This window comes from Protobothrops mucrosquamatus, unplaced genomic scaffold, assembly GCF_001527695.2.
Source record: "Protobothrops mucrosquamatus isolate PMUCROS unplaced genomic scaffold, P.Mucros_1.0 scaffold818, whole genome shotgun sequence".
NCBI classification, from domain to species: Eukaryota; Metazoa; Chordata; class Lepidosauria; order Squamata; family Viperidae; genus Protobothrops; species Protobothrops mucrosquamatus.
The window spans coordinates 124,188-144,818 of NW_015387080.1; the positions used below are offsets into that span (position 1 = coordinate 124,188).

At 37.7% G+C, this 20,631-nt stretch overlaps 1 protein-coding gene across 1 annotated transcript in view; it reads left to right on the forward strand.

Annotated features, from left to right (window-relative positions):
* The window catches only part of LOC114922764 (calcium-dependent secretion activator 1-like), a 153,951-nt gene that overhangs the window by 91,988 nt on the left and 41,332 nt on the right, over positions 1-20,631 (forward strand). The window contains exons 2-3 of the mRNA XM_029284676.1: positions 1,454-1,562; positions 14,813-15,145. Coding sequence (XP_029140509.1) covers positions 1,454-1,562; positions 14,813-15,145 — 442 coding nt within the window. The remainder of the gene's footprint in view (positions 1-1,453; positions 1,563-14,812; positions 15,146-20,631) is intronic.

Below are 20,631 nucleotides of genomic sequence, written 5' to 3' on the forward strand. Positions count from 1 at the left end.
TCTGTGCCTGGGCAACAAAAAATTAGCTACCAGTTCTGTTGAATTGGTACGAACTGGCTGAATCTCACCACTGGCTGCAACATCTTAAAATATTTTATGGAGATAACAGAAATATTTTCACAATTACAAAGAAACTGTCTTCAAAATATTCAGACAGGGACATCTTAAAATAGAGTATGTCAGTTGGGATAAGTCGTAGGTTAAATGCAACCAAGGAAAGTAAAAAAACCCCAGTGAAGTCAGACAATAATATGCATTTATGAGACAAAAATATGCATTTATGATAAGAGATCAGGATTGGAATTGATATAGATGGGATAAAGAACAGAGAAATGAAAATATCAATCTGTGGCCAAGGAGCATGAAACCAAATAATAAATCCTGCCTCCAAGTGACAAAAATAAATGAAATCTTTGGAAACCTGATCAGCAAACCTGGCTAGAAGTGCTGGGTCTCCAATTGCATAGCCTGTGACCATTTCATAGATTTATGAGTGGAATCAGTAGAAAACAGAAAGATGTACAGGTATAGAAGGCAATTAGGTATCACATTCCCATTTCAGCATAAAATATTGTCAATCCCTGTAAGATGAATATAATATGTTTTCAACTCATATGGAACAAAAAAAATGGCAACACTTAGATGTTGCTCTCAATTCAGACAGTTTGGGATGCATTAGTTCATCCACAAATCTTTCCCAAATTCTGCTAGACATATTTGTCATAATAGTTGAGTGTGTTCTTGTTCAAACTAAAGGTTTCATGTGCATGATTAAGTAATTTTAATAGGTAGAATTCCCGTTTGCATAAAATATTTCACTGAATCTAGTAATATGGATTTTATACTAAAATATTCTTAGGCAAGGAATGCTAGGTGGAAGTGTGCATAGTCAAATGTCCCCGGATTAACATTTCAGCATTCAGCACAATCGTAAATGTTATTTCTTTAAAAGGTTGTGAGTAATGAAAATCAACTTGAAATATGGGAATCAAGAAGCTGTATATTATAGTGGCTAATGTGTTGGACTTGAACTCAGGCCAAGTCCCCACTCAACCACTGAGTGATTTTGGTCAGTCACGCTGTCTCAGCCCAAATCCTCCACGCAGAGTTGTTGGAGTGGAGATCAAATAAAATCAGATCAAATGTGTACCCTAGGTGGGATGTAGATGTATGCAATATGATTAATTTATAAACAGCTGTGCTGCTTATAACAAAAAGCCTCCACCTTTATTGCTTGGTTAAAATTGCTTTGACAATCATGAACTTCAATAGTTTTAATTGTTGTGCTATTGTTCACCAGCCATAGTCAACTGGATTGAGATGGGCAGCTATAGAAGTCAAATAAATATATATATAAATAAATAAATATGTCTATGATCAATATTAATATTTCATTTATGTGGTTCTAAATATTTGTTTCCTTTTCATTATTATTATTTCCCCTGCAGATAAGTAAACAGCAATTGCAGACTGTCAAGGATCGCTTTCAAGCCTTTCTCAATGGAGAAACTCAGATTGTTGCTGATGAAGCCTTTATGAATGCTGTCCAGAGTTATTATGAGGTAAGAACATGAGCCTTAGATGTTTGCAGAGCAACCTATTAGTATTTCGTAGCCCTGAACTACTCTAAGGTAAAGTATACATCCTTCAATTCTTTCAGTGCAACTTAATTTAGGCACAAATCTTCACAAACTGTGGTCTAAGAGAACATCATCATCCAGTTGTCTGGATCTTCACTAGAAGTTGAAGGTAGAAAGCTGACCTAAACATGATCCGACTGTTGATTCATCTGGACTAATACATTATCTCTAATGAGTGTTATCATGGGCTGCCCAGTCTGTTTTAAACCCTATTTGGAGATGCTTGGAATTGAACCTGGGATATTTTGCATGTACATTCTAGAGTTGACCAATAGGTTCTGATTATAGGTATTCCTTGACTTACGACCACAATTGAGCCCAAAATTTCTGTTCCTAAGCGAGACAGATGTTCAGTGAGTTTTGCCCCATTTTATGACCTTTGTTGCCAGAAGTGTTAGGTAAGTCACTCCAGTTGTTAAGGTAATGATACAATTGTTAAGTGAATCTGACTTCCCATTGACTTTGCTTGCCAGAAGGTTGCAAAAAGTTATCACATGATCACGGGACACTGCGACCGTCATAAATATGAGTCAGTCGCCAAGTGTCTGAATTTTGATTATGTCATCATGGGGATATGGCAAGGGTGGTAAGTGTGAAAAACAGCCATAAGTCACTTTTTTCAGTACCGTTCAGTAACTCTGAACAGCCACTAAATGAACTGTTGTAACAGTAATTGTTGTACCACCTCTACTGTTACTATCTCTGGCATGAATTATATAAACATCCATAATGGGAAAATGGCATAATTCACATGGCAGCTTATGATATAAGTTCTTTCCTATGTTATTACAGGACCAGGTATGGGTCTAGAAGTCACAAAACCTCTCCCAACACCTCACACCTCTAAGCAAATTAGCATAATCATTCTCATGAATGGGATCTAAGTTTCCTAAAGCAAAAGGTGGTGCCCAGAACAAAAAGAATTTTCAGTTATGTTACTGTATTCATGGAATTCCTTCTCAATGGAATCTTAACTGTGTCGGGAAAAGAGGCACCAGTTCCTCTAAGCTTTTTAAAAGGTTTCATTAATGTAACTATTTATAAGAAAGTCTGCATCCACATTTCGTTTTACCACAAGCACAGTTAATTGAGAGTGGATTGAGCCCAGTGTTTGATAAGGCCTGAAATTCAAGCCTTTTAAGGAACAATTTAAGGAATTGTTCCTTAAGAATGTAAAAAAGAAAAGAAAAAAGTATCACTGTGAATGCCTCTATGGGAGGCTTTGGAGATTTTCCTTTTGAGAAATTTCATGGTGGGCTAAATGCTAGCTGCAAACTAAGTCTGGCTACTGTTCAGACTTCTCTCTCAAAATAATCATGGAGTGGTTTGAGAATTGCATTTGGTTTTTTGAACATTTGAAGATGGCCAAGGGATTTCTTCCAGTTTTTGCATTGGCATTTTAAAAGGCTGACATTTTTAAAAGAGTGCCAAACTGGTTAAAAAAAAAAAAAGATTACTTCTTTTCTTTGGAACTTTAAAAAGTTTCTTTTTTTAAAAAAAAAATGAGAATGCATCCCTTATTTATTTTTCAAAGTAAGTACAATTCCTGTCCGTTTCATCTGCTTTTTGGATATTTTGTTTGCTGCCGCTGCCTCCTCCTTTTGTCATCCTTACAAAAACGTGTCAGAGTAAAAAGCTGCTAAATGCATAATGCACTGAAGCACATTTTTGAGAATTAAGACTCTCTCCTCTCCCTCTCCCTCTCCCTCCCTACCCCTCTCCCCTCTGTCCTCTTCCATCTTTCCTCTTTCCAGTCTTTTCTCTCTGCTTTCCTTGTCTCCTCTGAATGAGAAAAATCTGGCATCAGAGCTTCAGATGATGGGGAAATTTTATTGACCTCTAAAATAAATGCATATAATGAGTTCGATAGGCCCTCAGAGCTGGAAGGGCTTATGTTCAATATTATCACACCATATCATAAAGCAGGTAACCTCTTGATCAGTAACTGGACAGACCATCCAAACCTTAGTAGAATTCCTGCTTTGCGCATCAGTGATCTCAAGTAAAAAGATCAAGATGCAGGTGCCATAAAAAAGGCATTTCCTGGAGTTGATGAAGTAATATGACCTGGTACTTTGTTTCTTTCCCACCAATAACCAGATCGACCCAGATTCAGTACACATAAAACACTGGAAACCTGGACAGTTGGTTAGTTTTTTTTATACATCCTTTCAGTAACTGGTGGGAGACTTTTATTTTACAAAAAGAAAGTTTACAAGTAAAAAAAAAACCGGAAGGATTCAAAAATTATAAATGCCTTCAACCAGTTCAGAAATTTATCCTAATAAAAAGATTTTAACAAGAGTCACTTGTTGAGATGGGCAGCTGTATAAATTGAACAAACAAACAAATAAATAAATAAATAAACTTTTCTAATTTATCTTTTTCTACACTATATTTTTCAAAGTCCATTTGCATTATACTGTATTTTTATATCTTACTCTTCTATATCTCTGATGTAGCTGTTTGTAGCTAACTTCTATATTTTAGTTAACTTAATCCCTGTATCTCTCTTCTCACTTTCCATCCTATTATGCTGGTTTTGCTACTTTGCTCTCTCCCATCTTTTTTCAAGGTTCCGTTTTCTATTTCTCCTCTACCAAAGTGTTTACTTTTCTTCACTTCTTATTCTTCTTTTCTTCCAAATCTTGGCTTCATCCAAAGGAAACCAGGAAACTCATGCCAGGTTTAAAGGGAGGAAATAAATGCCTGGCTCTTCCCTGTATTCTCATGTCGCCTCTTTTTAGCATTGTGTGTTTTTCATCAAGACTGTCTGTCTTCCAGATTACCTCTTTATTTGACTCCTGGGCTTTAAGCTCTGTTTATTCATCTTAATTTTTATCAGGTTAGAGCTCCCAGGTAGCCAACTCGTCTTCCCTCCTGATAAAAGGAACATGTTCGTATGCCACTTATTCTGGAATACTTTTAATGGAACAACTCCAGAGAAGGAATTTGAAGATACAGAGAAACAGTATCTGAAGATGCCTCTCAGCCAGTTTATATTGGCTCAGAAGCTTGTTTTACTAACTAGCCAACTATTGGAAGGCAATAAAAAGACTAATGCGGAACTGGGGAAGTATGTATTCTCCATTACTTAGTCATTAAATTATTTTGTGCCGTTTTCTCATTTCAAAGGTCAGATATTTCAATTAGGAGATGCTATTTTCCAATTATATATCTTCGTTAAAAGAATAAATATTTTGGCATGTAATTAGACTGTAAAGACATCTTCTGCGTGCTAATTAATTTGTGCCACCGATCATCCTAGCATCCCACACTGTTTACAAGTTGTCAAATGGCTCATTTGACATCGTCTTATATTGGATGGGTTCATATCACTTCAAAGTTTTCAACACACAAATGCAATAAGGTTTACACCTTCAGTGTGAAATGACCCCTGTCCTATATATGTCAGGGATGTGCAGAAAGTTGAATTTCTTTGTAGATGTCAACTCCAAGTTTACAGAAGTTATTGCCACAGGAAGTCATACTGAGTTAGAAGTTAATCTATATAATCTAGCGCTAATCAGACCTTTAGTAACCAAGGATTGGCCTTTGCATATTTGAACAGTTGCAAAGTGATGAAACCATATCATAGATCTGTTTGGAGGTCTGTTACATTAGCTGCTATGTGCTAAACAAAAATTCATTCTACTTCCTGCCTCAAAATGCATAGGCCATATATCACCTTAGGGACACAGGTTGTCCACTCTTGATCAAATCCATTATTGTCCACACTGTTTTATTGTGGACCTCAAGCTATTATTTAGATTTGGTGGCCTAACAGCCCACAGCTCAATTTAATAACTTCATGATCTATTTTTCCCCTATGGCTTTTAATGCAGTTGGTGGATGGGGTCTTTGATATGTTGCTCTCCCTAAATCCTGATTGTCATGAAATACTGGAGTAAATAAAACAGGGAGGGCAGAATAGAAACTGACTTCAAATGTAAAATAACTAAATACAATTATATGTGATGATAAAAAAGGAACAACAGGGAAAGACATATGAAATAATCACCAACATCTTCAAAAGAATAAAATTCACAAAGGAAGAAGAAAACAACAGCACAGCTCTTCCTGGATATCCACATTAGCAAAGGAAATAAAAGGCAATGCCTTTATTTTTTTTAAAAAAAACCAAACACCCACACTAAGTGCTCCATTACCAAAGTAACAATTCAACCTCTCACAAGAGGAACATTATTCAGACAAGCAAAAACTCACGGCAGCAACCCAAAACACCAGAAAAAGGAAACAGGCTGCCTATACAACATCTTCCAATAAAGTGGATACTCATGCAAAAGTACAACCAACACAAAGGACAACACTGCCATATATCCAAAACATCTAAGCAACAACCAAAAACTATTACAATCACACCGTGGTATCACTGCAGCACACAAAACTTCTAAAGCCCTCCAAAACATCTTAAGTAAACCAAAAGATCTGGTAGCCCAAAAATTAAAACAGGAGTCACCTACTACATACAGTGTAAGGATAGTCATGGTGTAGGACAGACAGGCACACTAGCAGAACACATCCATGAACACCAACTAGCAGTCAGAAGACACAATGAAAATTCCTTAACTTCACAGTATGGATAGATTTAATCACAGTTTCAGCTGGGACACTGTAAGCATCCTAAACCAAGCTAAATCTCAAAATGCCAAGTAATTCCTGGAAGCTTGGTATTCAAACAAATCGGACATCAACAGGTACATCGTGATAAACAACATTTATACACCATTCGAAAGAGAGAATAAAAAAGTTAAAAGGGAAACAAAAACTTCTCCTCCCCAGCAATCAACACTCAGAGAAGCAGAAATTAGCACCAGAATTAATGTCAGACAAACAATCAAGCAGCAAACAACAGCCCAATCAAGCAACTGCATATTTTGTTTTACTATTTTTATCTTCTATAACTATAAACATCCCAGTTCAATGGGAATTCTTGGAGATATTCTCAAAGCTGCTTTTGATCCAGTGTCTCCCCAATATCTTTTAAAGTGGAATTTTCAAAAACTAAAATGCAAAGCAGCTGCACACAGTTGGAATTTCATCTTCTCATTAGTGAGACAGATTTTTCTTCCTTTAATGGAAAAAACTGTGAGAACTACATGGGACTTTGTTGCATGCTAAGATTTGTGCCCGCCACTGCCTGTATGTGATCTATGCAACTGTTTACCTGTTGAATCAGAATCATGCTCGGCATAACTTACTACTTGTCTGTTGCAAACGTACTGTTGAACGCTGCTGTTTCCCAGGATGTGCATGAAGGAAGTTTATGGAAGCAAATCTCTCAATGACGTCCTTTGAAAAACTAAAGGGGACTGGAGGCTGAAACATATAGAGAACACTTGTCTAGTTTAATGAAGAGAAGGACTAGGGGTGACAGGATAGCAATGTTCTAGTATCTCAAGGGTTTCCACAAAGAAGAGGGAGTCAAGCTATTCTCCAAAGCACCTGAAGGCAGGACAAGGAGCAATGGGTAGATGGAAACTAATCAAGGAGAAAAGCAACCTAGAACTAAGGAGAAACTTCCTGACAGTTAGAACAATTAACCAGTGGAACAACCTGCCTCCAGAAATTGTGACTGCTCCAACACTGGAAGTTTTTAAGAAGAGACTGGACAGCCATTTGTCTGAAATGGTATAGGCCAGGATTTCCTACGTGAGCAGGGGGTTGGACTAGAAAACATCAAAGGTCCCTTCCAACTCTATTATTGTTATTGTTATTTTGATGGTTAGAAATCATGCAGGGAGATTCCGTTGTCCAGACAATAAAAGGATAAGATGAAATTTTCTCCTCACTTGCTTGTGCAGTGACAGTGTGAATCCTCTTGCTGCTTTTTTTTTCTTTCTGTCATCTTGCAATTTGTTATTTGTCTGTGTATAGAAATCTCTTCTGCCAGTGGAAGGCTCAATCAAGAAAAGTGATTAGCTTTTACAGATTTGAGACTCCCAGCGGAGTGTAAAAATCTGTCACATTTTAAGGTCATCTTTAAAAAAAAAAGTTTTATTGAAGCTTATTGTACGATAAAATAGAAATACCCAACAAGTTAAGAACGTTAAAAAGAAGGATTCAGAACTAAATAAGATTTTTAAAAAAGAAACTAGAAAAAAGTAGTAATTTCTGGAGTTTTTTCAATGCAGTCGCATACAAAGAGAATTATAACCTCAAGCTTTTGCTTTACATTTCTAAATATTTCAAGCCATTTCTATAACAGCAAAATCATTCTAATCATCAAAACCTAAAGTTAGAATTTCATTTAAGTACAAAATCCAGAAGTGGTTTCCAAATAGAAACAAAATTAGATAAATTCTTCTCTTTAATTAAATCTCTGTCAGGCCATCACCTTTATTCATTCGTCCATTTTGAGAATTAGTGTATTTTTCCATCTTTCTGCATGTAAGATGCTCGCCATTGTTAACATAGTTAGTAATAAAGTTCTAAATTTTCTTTCAAGCTAGTTGTTCATCAAACCCAAGAGGAGGGATTCCGGTATCATTTTTATATTTATTTTCAGGTTCTTCTGAATTAGGATAGAAATCCGATCCCACTATTTGTTTGCATTATCACAAGTTCATCAGAGATGATAAAAATTATCCTCTTTTAAAATTACATTTCTGGTATACATTTCTGGTTTCTTTTTACATTCTTAGGACAACCTTGAGTTGCGTATTTATTAAGAACTTATGGGATAGCATAGTGAAATGTATAGACCACTTCATTACAGAGGCTTTAGACAGTGTACTAAAGCAAAACACAGTACACAAAATCTATAACATATTTTAAAAATCTGTAAACTACTTGTCAAGTTCTGGCTGAAAAGCCCAACAAAGTAAAACACCAGAGACATGGTGATCTCTCATGCAAACTTTATTAGACATAGCATATCGGTACGATAGAAGAAAAAGCTAGCTCTGGCAATATGGCAGGAAACAGATAATTAAAAGAGTAAAACTTTCCCTCCCTCTCTGACAAGTCAGGTCACATTGTCCAATTAATCTTCCATTAATCGTTAGAAGAAGAAAACTTTGGTTCACCAAAACATCTCTTCCACAGCTTTGGCTCTCAGATTGATAGGGAACACCTGTGGATCTCAAGCTCTTCCCTCCCACCTCGCAACTGTAGGCAAGCTAGAAGCAATATGGCAGTCCTAATAACAATACATCTTCATAGCTTGACACTACTGCTACTATATTACTACCACTAATAATAATGATAATTGGATCTTCCTCTAGCTGCTTAATCCCAAAAAGCTTTCCAGAAGCAATGGTTTTAATTATTCTTTGGAAGATTGTAAGAGTGGGAGGCATTCTTGTCTCATGATTAAGCTGTTCCAAAGTATGGTTAGAGCCACCTCTGTACCCTTCCCCTACATACCTTCTGATAGGAAAGGATCTTCAGCAAATTCTCCCTATTCACCTGGGTTGGGTGGGCAGAATTTATTTGGGATGGGCAGCCTTTAAGATACCCAGGCCTCCCTTATAGTACCTGAGAGGTAATAACCAGCACCTTGAATTACATTGAGAAAAAAACCCAGCTTGTGCAGACAAGGTAGTTCCTGCAATAGTGGTGAAGAAGATGGAGGTTTTCCCTATCCAGTCATGTCCAACTCTAGGGGGTAGTGCTCATCTCTGTTTCTTAGCCGAGGGAGCCAGCATTGTCAAAAGACATTTCCATGGTCATGTGGCTGGCATGACTATATGCCAAGGCACATGGAATGGTATTACCTTCCCACTAATGGGGTACCAATTTACCTACTTCTTTTTGCATACATTTGAACTACTAGATGGGCAGGAGCTGGGGCAAGTAATGGGAGCTTACTCCATCGCACAACACTCGGGTCTCAAACCTGGGCTGTCAGTTTTCCAAATGACAAGCTCAGTGTCTTTAACCTAACCATGGCACCCCTGTAAAGACACCACAATACTATGATTGTCCAATAAGCACTAGGGAACTGCATTTTACATGATTTGAAGTTTTTGGGTGGTCTTTAAGACTACATTCAACTCCATGTAAAACAAATTTCTCTACATATTGCCTACCCAGCTGTTTCTGAGCATGCTGTATCCATACATTCCTCAGTATTCAGATACATTAATATTCTAGACCAGGGGTGTCACACTCGCAACGTCACTTGATGTGTTGCGATGTATTTTCTCCATTGCCGGCAATGGGGTGGGCATGGTTTTGGCATGATGCATCACACTCGCAATATCACGTGATGTGTTGCGACGTATTTTCTCCATTGCCAGCAATGGGGTGGGCATGGTTTTGGCATGATGCATCCAGCCCACGGGCTGGCAGTTTGACACCCTGTTCTAGACCCTCTAACCTACTAATAATCCTTCCTTTTTGTGCTAAGTAGACAAATGCATCTATCTTGTTACTTGTTAGTCTGGTTTGGTTTGTGGTAGCCTTTTCTCTTCCTCCACTTAATCTGCTTTGAGTAGTGTTGAATAGTCCCCATTTCCTCATGAGTGAAATCTCCCAGGAGTGGTATCCCTATATTGAAGGATGGAGTACTGGAAATTTCCACATTCTTTGAAAATATATAGGGGGAGCAACTCTTGCACACTTTTTGTAAGTTTGGCAGAACTTAATCTTGCAAAATCCTTTTTTATTTGTACTTAGAATTCTGACATATATCCAGGAGTTGAGAGAACAAAAGTGTCTGAGGGGGTGAACAGAGCCTGATTAAAAAAAAAAAAAGTGGTTCCAAAATTGGTTCCAGACATTTACAGGATCCTCTCCATTGGACACCAAGAAGGGCTTTATAAAGTTTTACTTTATTAATGTATGTATTAAAGTCCAATTGAATGTTGAATGTCTTATTTTGATTATTCAATCCAACCATGATGTTAAGGCCCAGTTGTATTTTTCTTGGTCCACCTCAGCCAAGTTTTTCCACTTATATACATGGACTAGATTTTTTCCAATCACTGACGGGTTATAATTATTGCAGAAATATGAACTAGTCTTTTAAATATAATAACCTGCTTGGCCCCTGCTTCTATCCATCATTCTCTTTCTCCCTGTCTGATTTATTAAAGATCAATGATTTAAACACGGCTTCATAATTCAAGCTAGATAGAGTTCTGGCTTGGTCAAAGGCAACTCAGTACTACTAATTTATTTCGAACATGTGTCATATTTTGGACACATTATGATGCATCTATCGGAAAGATGACAATGCTAGGCAAGGTGGATAGAAGATGAAGAAGCAGCTGGCAGCATATGAGGCCGATAGATGGAGAACTCGATGCCCCAGAAATGAAATTACAAGAATTGGATAATGCAGCAAGAGACAGGACTGTTTGGGGACCACAGTGTCACCAGGAATCAGCTGACTCAACTGAGCATAACAATATTGAAAATTCTCTATTAAAAATTCTCACTGCTGATATTTTACAGGTGAAAATACAGAGATTGAAGAAATTTATTTATTTATTCTTCACATTTCTGAATCGCCCCTCTTCCTCAAAGTATTTGTACTAAATTGCAATTAGTACAAATATAGAAATGGATGGAACCTTATTTCCACTTGCAATTTTGTTCCACTTGTTAAATGAATGTGAGTCTCAATGCACATTAAAGAGAAGCAACGCTGGCCACCATCTTAACTGTTGTGATCCTCCTCTCCATTGGGATGCTGACCAATGGAGCCAAGCAGCACATATACAGTTCCTCCGTATTATGAGATAAGTATCTATGGATAGTAATGTCCTCATAAATACCCCTTGTATCTGATATCTGAAAAGTATATGTCCTATTCTGCTTCCAGCTACTAGCTGGGTTCTTAGGTCCCTTCCAAACCTACCTTCTTCCTGCATGTTTCAATAAGAAATATAAAGTCGTTCCTCTAGAAAAGACACAGATAAGAACAAGAATTTCTTTGAACATTTCAGATGGATTCAGGGTATGAACAAGTCCTGTGCTTATATGATGGAATATTAAGCTCTGGGGAAACCTCTCCATAGCATCTGAAGGTGGGGCCAAGAAGCAATGGGTGGAAGCTCGTCAGTGGGAGATCTAGCCTGAAAATAAGGAGGAATTTTGTGAGACTGAGAACAACTTGCCTCTCAGAATTGTGGGTGCTCCATCATTGGAGGTTTTCAAGAAAATATTGGACAACCATGATATAAGGATTCCTGCCTTGGGCATAGGGGATTGGACTAGAACAGGGGTCCCCAACCCCCGGTCCATGGACCAGCACCAGGCCCTGGCATGCCAGCAACCGGTCCACACAAACAAGCAAAGCCCCATCCGTGAGATGCAGGCAGCACACAAAACTGCACCCTCTCCAGTCCACAGAAAAACCTCTCTCCACAGAACCAGTCCCTGGTGCCCAAAAGGTTGGGGACCTCTGGACTAGAAGACCTCCCAGTTCTCTTCCAGCCCTATGACTCTATGCTTCTATGAAAGCATTTCAGGTTTCCATTAACTTCACTTCATTTGGTAGAAAAGGGCAATGTCATGTTTTATTTACTCTATGGATAATATTATCTTCCAGGTGAACATCTCTCTTTCATATTTTACGGAGTCCTGTTTTTTTTTTCACACTGTGGTTGCAAAAAGGTCATTGTTGACAAGTGGCTGCTAGGGAGATGGAAAAAAAAAACATGATTTCTTCCTGTTCCCAAAGTAGCTTTTATGGTGTCAAGTGCCTTTTCACCCCCCAAATCTGACCTGTGCTTTTTACTCTGCCACGCTTGTGAGTAGTGATAAAAAGAGACCCTGAAGATAGCAGGAAACACAGATTGCCTTTCTCACACCAGATGCAGCCAAGTAACAAGGATCTGAACTGTGTTTGCTTCTGAAATAGCACCCTGTCATTCACTGCAATTTTCTTTTTAATTAAACGTTGCCACAATGCCCCTCACTGGTCAAAGTATATTGGAAAATTTATGCTGCTGTATATGGGTAGTCCCAACTTGCTTCACAATGCCATGAGGTTAATTGTTTAAGTAATGTATCTTTCTTACAACATACTGTATTTTTTTCTGCCCAGCCGCAAGGTATTTCAGTGTTTACTGAAATGAACCTAGTGCAGAAACTCAGGGGAAAAAATAGAGTTTGGGAAATAACAGGGATTGGGGGGGGGAGGAAATTATTGTAATGAGGTGGCATTGAGGATCTCACTGTCCTTGGATTGTTCATAAGCTTTGGAAAAATACATTAAATGGCTCGATCCTATAGTCATAAAAGTAAAGATAGAGTAGACTCCTCTGTCCAATGGAGTCTAGGAGGCAGTGCTCATCTCTGTTTCTCAGCAGAAGGAGCCAGCATTTTCTGAAGACACTTCTGTGGCCATGTGGCCAGTATGACTATATGCCAAGGTGCACGGAACACTGCTACCTTCCCACCAAAATGGTACCTATTTATCTACTTGCATTTGCATACTTTCGAACGGCTAGGTGGGCAGGAGCTGAGGCAAGTAACAGGAGCTCACCCCATTGCGTGGTGCTCAGGCCTTGACCCCAGGCGGTCAGCTTTCCAGCTGACAAGCTCAGCATCTTTAACCACTGAGCTATCACACACACACCTTTACTGTGGTCATACACTTGATAATTTTAATTTCATGGAAGAAACTTTATGCATCCAGTCTACTCTTCAATGAGCAAATGGCAGGAACAGCTGAAGGAAAGACTTCAACCCTGTTGCCTTGGGACCGCTACTTCAGTCCAGCTGGCTTCTTTTCCATGGTTACAATGCTATTTCACTATGAAACAAAGGGCTAGGAGATTTTTCTCAAGCGGTGTACAATCCTGATTCCTTTATCCATGAATGAAAGGAGTCTTGTTGGCATAGGCTGTGAAAAGAATAAAGAGCCAATGTAAGTGTAAATAAGATAAGAAATAAAATATGAGCATGGAGGAAGGAAAAGGGTAATTAATTCATTGGTGTCTGCAAGGGAAATGAGGGGGGTGCAAACAAGGAAAAGTATTCAACAGTGTCATCATACAAAGGCCACAACTTCTATCAGACGCCAGCATTTACTTTATGGCATTGCCATGTCCATCCTTGTGGCTTGCTGCAGATGCCACTAAAATGGATACCTTCTTAGTTACAATACGATTATATAATGATTACATCTGTACTGCTATTGTATTTCTGGATTATACTTGCATTTTTTAAAACTTACATTGTACTGACCTTGGAACATAATAAACAAGGATTAAAGAAGAAACTCTCTGGAAACTTCCTAGAAATCATAGAGACATGAATGAAAGCTAGTTAAACACAGATCATAACTGAAAATAAATGATGCCCATTTACAATCTCATAGATGGATGTAATAGAACAGACAGTCAGATATTTCTGACTACAGGAAAAAAATATGTACAGTAGTTTTCCTAGCAACATAAGTAAGTGATTAGCCATTGTCTTCATCTAGGATATGTTCTGACTAGCTCACAGTTTTGGGATTTCCTCATGCTCTTCATTCTGAGCACTAATCAAATCTGAACCTCACTTAAATTAGCTTCTTCAAAAATCAGCCAAGGTCAGCTAGGGATGCCCATTTGTCCCATAAAACCGAGACTGAGTGCAGGAAGAAACAGCACATGATTTCAGTACCATAGAATATGACATTCTTCAAAAGCAAATTCAAAATAATATCAATTTGCATCCAATGCATAGAAATGAGTATGTGCGTCCAGGGCTCATTTATATTATGAAATAGATTGGATGTCTGCATGAAATGTGGAGAATGGTCTAAAAACAAAATAATAAAGCCTCTGAAACCTTTAGAAACATGTTTCTTTTCTTCAAATATTCAGGTTTTGACAGGGTTCTCATGCAATGTTCTCCCATTCTATTTGAACTTCCATATAGAGCGGATATTCTCTGCTATTGAACTGTGGTGTGAGAAAGGATCATAGTTAACTGACAATACAGAGATTTAGCTCTGGAAAGCTCTGTTAAGAATGCCATATAGACGATTTCTTCCCTCCCTCCATCTCCCCCCAAATTCACAGTGTAGTTGCTCCATTATTCCAATTTTTAGAATTCTAGAAATGTCACAATCAAACGCCCAGATTGGAATGTCACATACATAGTTGGTGGCACATGGGGAACCATATGGAGTTGTATAATGAGATATATTTCCAGTTCTTTTACAATTAGGAAGTGTTAAGTTTATGTCTTTGTTCACCTTGCAGGTATTTCTGAAAAGTGACCGTGTCGCCAGAATGGTTCAGAGTGGTGGGTTCTCAGCTAATGACTCCCGAGAAGTCTTCAAGAAACATATCGAAAAGAGGGTCCGTAGCCTCCCTGAGATTGATGGTCTCAGTAAGGAGACTGTCCTGAGTTCCTGGATGGCAAAATTTGATGCAATATATCGGGGGGAAGAAGACCCACGCAAAGCTCAAGCCAGAATGACAGCAAGTGCTGCTTCAGAGCTGATTCTCAGCAAGGAGCAGCTGTATGAGATGTTCCAGAACATCTTGGGAATCAAGAAATTTGAACATCAGCTTCTGTACAATGCATGTCAGGTAAGACTCCTTGTTGTCCAGGGAACCATCTCCTGTCAAATTGTGGACACAATAGAATATCTATTCCTGATAGGGCATTAGTCTGAATCATATGATGGAGATGAACAAGCTTTGCCTCTGTTCTTTGCTATTCCCTCTGTTTCTGCTCTTTCTGTTATGAGGAACACAGAAAGGTATGCTTGATATGACATCTTATATTAGCCTTTGGATATAGGATGGCAACCTCTTTTTATTCAAAAGGCTAGCAGACTTTGGTTGAGGCATGAGTGATTCCACCAGACTCTACCAGGATGGGATGAAGTAGGGTGCTTGTGTTCTGATTAGGATCTTATTGAATGAAAATTTTGAATGATATCCAGAGTATTGTCAATCTTATTGACAATTCCAATATTCATGGAAGAGCAGTCCTTGGAGGCTTAGCTTTTGGAGTCAGACTGGTCACATAAAGCCATGCATAATGACACAGGCAGATGGAAGACATCCTAGCTTGGTTTGGTTGAAAACCTAGACAATTTGCCTCTTGTCTTTTAACAAATGAAATAGGGATGTGGTACTCTTCCATATATACTGTACTTTATAATTAGCAATATGGAGAAAGAATGCTCCTGAAGAATATAACTTGCATCTGTTGATTATTCAATTTTCTACCCTACTTATGTATGGGTGTATTATGCAGGATGTTATTGGTGCTGGGAGGTCCTCACTATAGCAGAATGGGATGTCTGAATAAAATATTACAAGAGAACCTCTTTTCTTCATCCTTTACTTAACAACAGTTGGCGAGGAATTGATGATATAGAGACATTGGGTTGGCCCATGAGTCTTTTAGATGTCTTCAGCAAAATTAAGTCTTGGAATTAAGTCTTGTAAAGTGGTAGAATCTTAGGCTAACTGGTAACCAGTCTTCCTCCATCTGAAAAAACTTTGAACCTCAAGACCAAGACCAATGACCAGAGGCTTTAGGAAATTGTGTGCTACAAAAAAGCTAAGGAGTTGTCACAGCTTATAAAAAGTACCTGTTACATGTGTTGGTTCAAATCTCAATTAGATGACTTTGAACATTTAATGGTACTGATAATGACATAGCAGAGACCCAAAGGCTCTGTGGGTCATAGAAACAAGAGAGCTGCCAGACAGTTTTGGAGACATCAGAGGAGGTTTGGAGGAAGACAAGGGGACTATAAAAGTGTTTTACAAATGCTTGGCAATGCTTACAAGGGATTCATGACATTCATCAAGGTGAAAAAGGACAGTGCATCCTCAGATAAAGTTGCATCTGAGGGAGGATGCAATAGAAGGAGAAAGTTTCTTGATGTCAACTCTAAGAAGTTTTCAAGAAAATGTTGACAGAATATTAAAGAACAGAAGAAAAAATGAGAGGGGAAAGTTAAAGAATTTTGATGAAAGGGAAAGACAGTCAGCTAAGTTTGATTAATTTAAAGTTATAAACTAAGTTCTGATCTGTATCTGGTCATATGGCATTCTGGAGCTGAAATATATGTATTCTGTATTGTGCTCCTTTATGCACACTGCAAGAAGGATTGCTGGTAATTGAAAACTAGACTTCTCATTTAAGTGCAATCAAATCTACTTGTAGAATTTTTACCCAAGGTTCCTCCCATTCTTTTGGCTGTTTAAATAGGCTGAACAAGTTAATTTGTTTTGTTTTGTCTATATGTTAGCCTTATCTGATTTATTTTGTTTTTGCGATCTAGAGATCATTACCTCAGGTTATCTCATGCAAATTTTTGAGGCATATGCCATATTTTTAGTAAATTCTTTTCTGTTGCTGGAAGGAGTGTTTTCCAGATGTACAAATATTGAGAATGCATGCATGAATGAATGAATGAATGAATGAATGAATGAATGAATGAATGAATGAGTAATATATGAATGAATATTCTGGAGATGATGCATTTAACGCTTGAACCTTTGGAGCCAAGTTTGAAATCGACTTGCTCATCCTAAACTAGAGGGGTTACCATAGTTACAGATTAATAAAACTGATGTTTTCGTTTTGTATATCTCAGCTTTTCCCTGAATCTCTGCAGCTGTTCAAGGTTGCAGAGATCTTGCTCAGATAAACTAGTTTTAGGAGAATGGTCATAGTATCTGCAGGACTTGACCAAACAGTCTTTCAAAATAGTGACTTATTGGCATTGTCTGTGACTTTTATTTTATATGCATTCTAATTGAAGATATTGAGAGATATTTCTTAAGGGGCAAGAGAATACTAGATTAAAAATAATGAAAACAATTTTACAAGCATCACAGAAATGCAGGTTAAAATAAGTTCTTTCAGGAGCTGCAAGGTGAATGTGATCGTTAGTTGGTTAAAGCATCAACAATCAATAATGCGATCACCTCTGGTGACATTCAAAGATTGCTTAACATTTACACTGGGTCAGACAGCAAGTTATGATTAAGTAGTAATAGTAAGACAGATGGAGGACAAATGAAGATCTTGGAGAATCATATGCTAGGCTGGATCAAGAAATTTATTTTTAGTCATTCAGATCAGAGTTTACTTTGCAGGATCTGTTTTGTACATCATAAGCATCCCAGGTAAGTTATTGGCATTCTGGTTACATGCTAAGCTTTCATTATTTCACTAGTATAACATGAGGAGTGAATAGAGAGAGAGATGTGTGTGATATAGGGTCTCCTGCAAGGGGGTTGGACTAGAAGACCTCCAATGCCCCTTCCAATTCTGTAATTCTGTGTGTGTGTGCATGAAACAATAGGAAGCCAGGAATCCTGGACAATCTAGAGCAAATCACCCATAGAATTAGCAAAAGGTTCACATCTATTTTCTACTTAACCTTTATCTGAAGAGTTTTTGAGAACTCTTCAGAATGAATGGGTTTTATAATGTACAATATGTTATTTGACCTTTGAAGGGCTATCTGGCAAAAGAAATGAACGTGCAATATAAGAAGAATGCAATAATAACAAAAAAAAGCAAGTCAAACTCCTCTTCTTTCACTCCACCATGACAATTACTTCTTGTGCTGAGACTTTTCATCACTTCCATATGATAATAGTTGATTTCTGTGGAATCTGTCTTTAGCCATTCCATGTTCATTATTTTTATGGGACTGATTGTTCTGCCATTATCTCTTTTATAGCTCTGCTGTTGCTATTACAGTGTTACTGCTGGAATTACTTGTTTAGCACACACAGTTTCCAATTGACATTTAGTGGAAAAATTGATCTGCAAATTGTCTTGAGATAAATAGCGATGACAGGTTAGGGTCTATGGCATCAGTTGAAGCAGCACCTTTTCTATCACCCTTGCAATTAAATTCAGAACAGTTTTAAAATATAAGAACTCCTAAGTCATCCTTGATGCCTGATAAGTACATGGATGCAATCACATTTTGTAAACAATACAGAGGTAGGTGCTGCAACAACAATTAAGTGGAATGGCTTGCCATCAGAAGTTGTGGGTGCTCCATCACTGGAGGTTTTTAAGAAAAGACTAGGCAATCACTTGTGTGAAATGGTATAGGTTCTCCTGCTTGAGCAAGGAGTTGACTATAAGATCTGCAAGGTCCCTTCCAACTCTGTTGTTCTGTTATGTGCTATGGCCATCCGTCTTTTGTTTGTGTGTTTGTGTGTGGCTCCAAGTCAGTCTTGTAGATAAGGCCTTGCAGTTTTCTTGACATGATTTCAGAAGTTATTTATTTTGCCTTCTTCCTGGGACTAAGAGAGCATGATTGGCCCAAAGTCATTCAGCTGGTTTTGAAGACAAGACTAAAATTCATAGTCTCTTGGTTCCTAGCTTGGTGCCTTTAACCATTACACCAAACTGGTTCTCCATGGTCCACTGCTAGTTACTAAATGTTATTATCATAGTAATAGCCAGCTGGAATCTACACATCTGTGTCTTTATAGGCATTTGGCAATTTAGGCTGTCAATTCTGGATACTTTATGTACGGTGCATATAGAGCATGCAGTTGAGGGACGTTGGTCTATAAAGATTGAGATGTAACATTCTTTTGAGTTTGTCCTCTGAATGCATTTCTTTTTAGAGCAATTTCAGAAATTTTGTGGTTCTCAGATTTACATGTTCCAGGAGACAAAATTATTTTTATTTCATGACTAGATCAATTTCCTTACATTTTTTCATTTTTCTCCTTCTCCAAATCAAAAATGAAAATTAAAAGCATCCCAATATTTAAAAAAGATATAGATATATAAAAGATGTAAAAAGAAGATGTTAACCAGGTTAATAACTGGTTAATAACTTAGTGACCCATCTTAGGAAAAAAATCCAAGAAATGAAAAGTCAGATGACAAATTTATTTATTTATATTCAATCTTTATTATTTTTACAAATAACTCATAGTGGTTATTTGGTGGTTATAACTCAAACTCATAGTGGTTATGCCTTCCTCCTTCAGGAATATTTCTTATTTTCAAAACAGCAGTTTCCTATTCATTTTAATTCCTGTTAGTTCTCTCCATTTCTACCTTTTCAATTCCTCCTATTTTGTTGTATGTCAATCTGGGATTTTGTTTAAAAAGGTCTGTATAAATATTTGCATCAATTTCATGTTTATTTTTCCTAACAAATCTCTTATTTATATGGATTTGTAGATATATTTTAAAAAAGTGAACAAACAGGAGCTACATTCTAAAAAGTGGGTAGGGTCACAAGAAAACAAGATTTGATTTAATACTGGTATTAATTTACTTTAATTACTTACACGAATAATTGCTCCCAATGTATTTTTCCTCCCATCACATTAAAAACTAAGTCAATTAGCTTTTATAGGGCTCAAGGGGCTGAATGCACCACTGTTTCCTGTAGGGAAGACAGCACCCTTAAGGTAACATCAGTGAATAATTTTGTTTATCAGGAAAATGGAGTATTTACAGTGAGCACTTTAGTTTTGTGACTCAAACACTAAGGATGAGAAGCATTTACTGCCTCCCTTTGAATTGGAATAGATTTTAAAAAATAGTAAAAATAAAGTAACCAGGTATAGCTCATGGGTCCAGGAGAAGGGCCTTCTCTGCTGTGGCTCCTGCCCTTTGGAACATCTTATCCCCTGAGGTGAGATTGGGTCCTGGTCTTCTGTCCTTCCACAGCAGCCTGAAGACCTAGCTCTGCCAGATGGCTTTGCGCCCTAACAGGGTAACATCACATTGGAGTCCCAAGGATGCTTTTTCATCAGGAGGCAACTGTACTTTCTCATTTTTCTCTGAAGATGTTTCGCTTCCCATCCAAGAAGCTCTGACTGGATGATTGGGGAATGGAATTTATACTTCTTGCAGGCAGCTGGTCATTTGCATTCTTTTAGAGAGTCGTTGATGCCACTTGGAGGTTTATATGTGTCCTCAGGGTCCAACCACATTGGAGGTGGTTGTTGAATTAAGAGGCAATCCCACCTCCTCTCCCATCTCTCTCTCGCCCTCTTTCCCTATCTTTTAACTATGTTTTATCTTGATTTTTATTTTTATTTTTATTCTTTTAAAG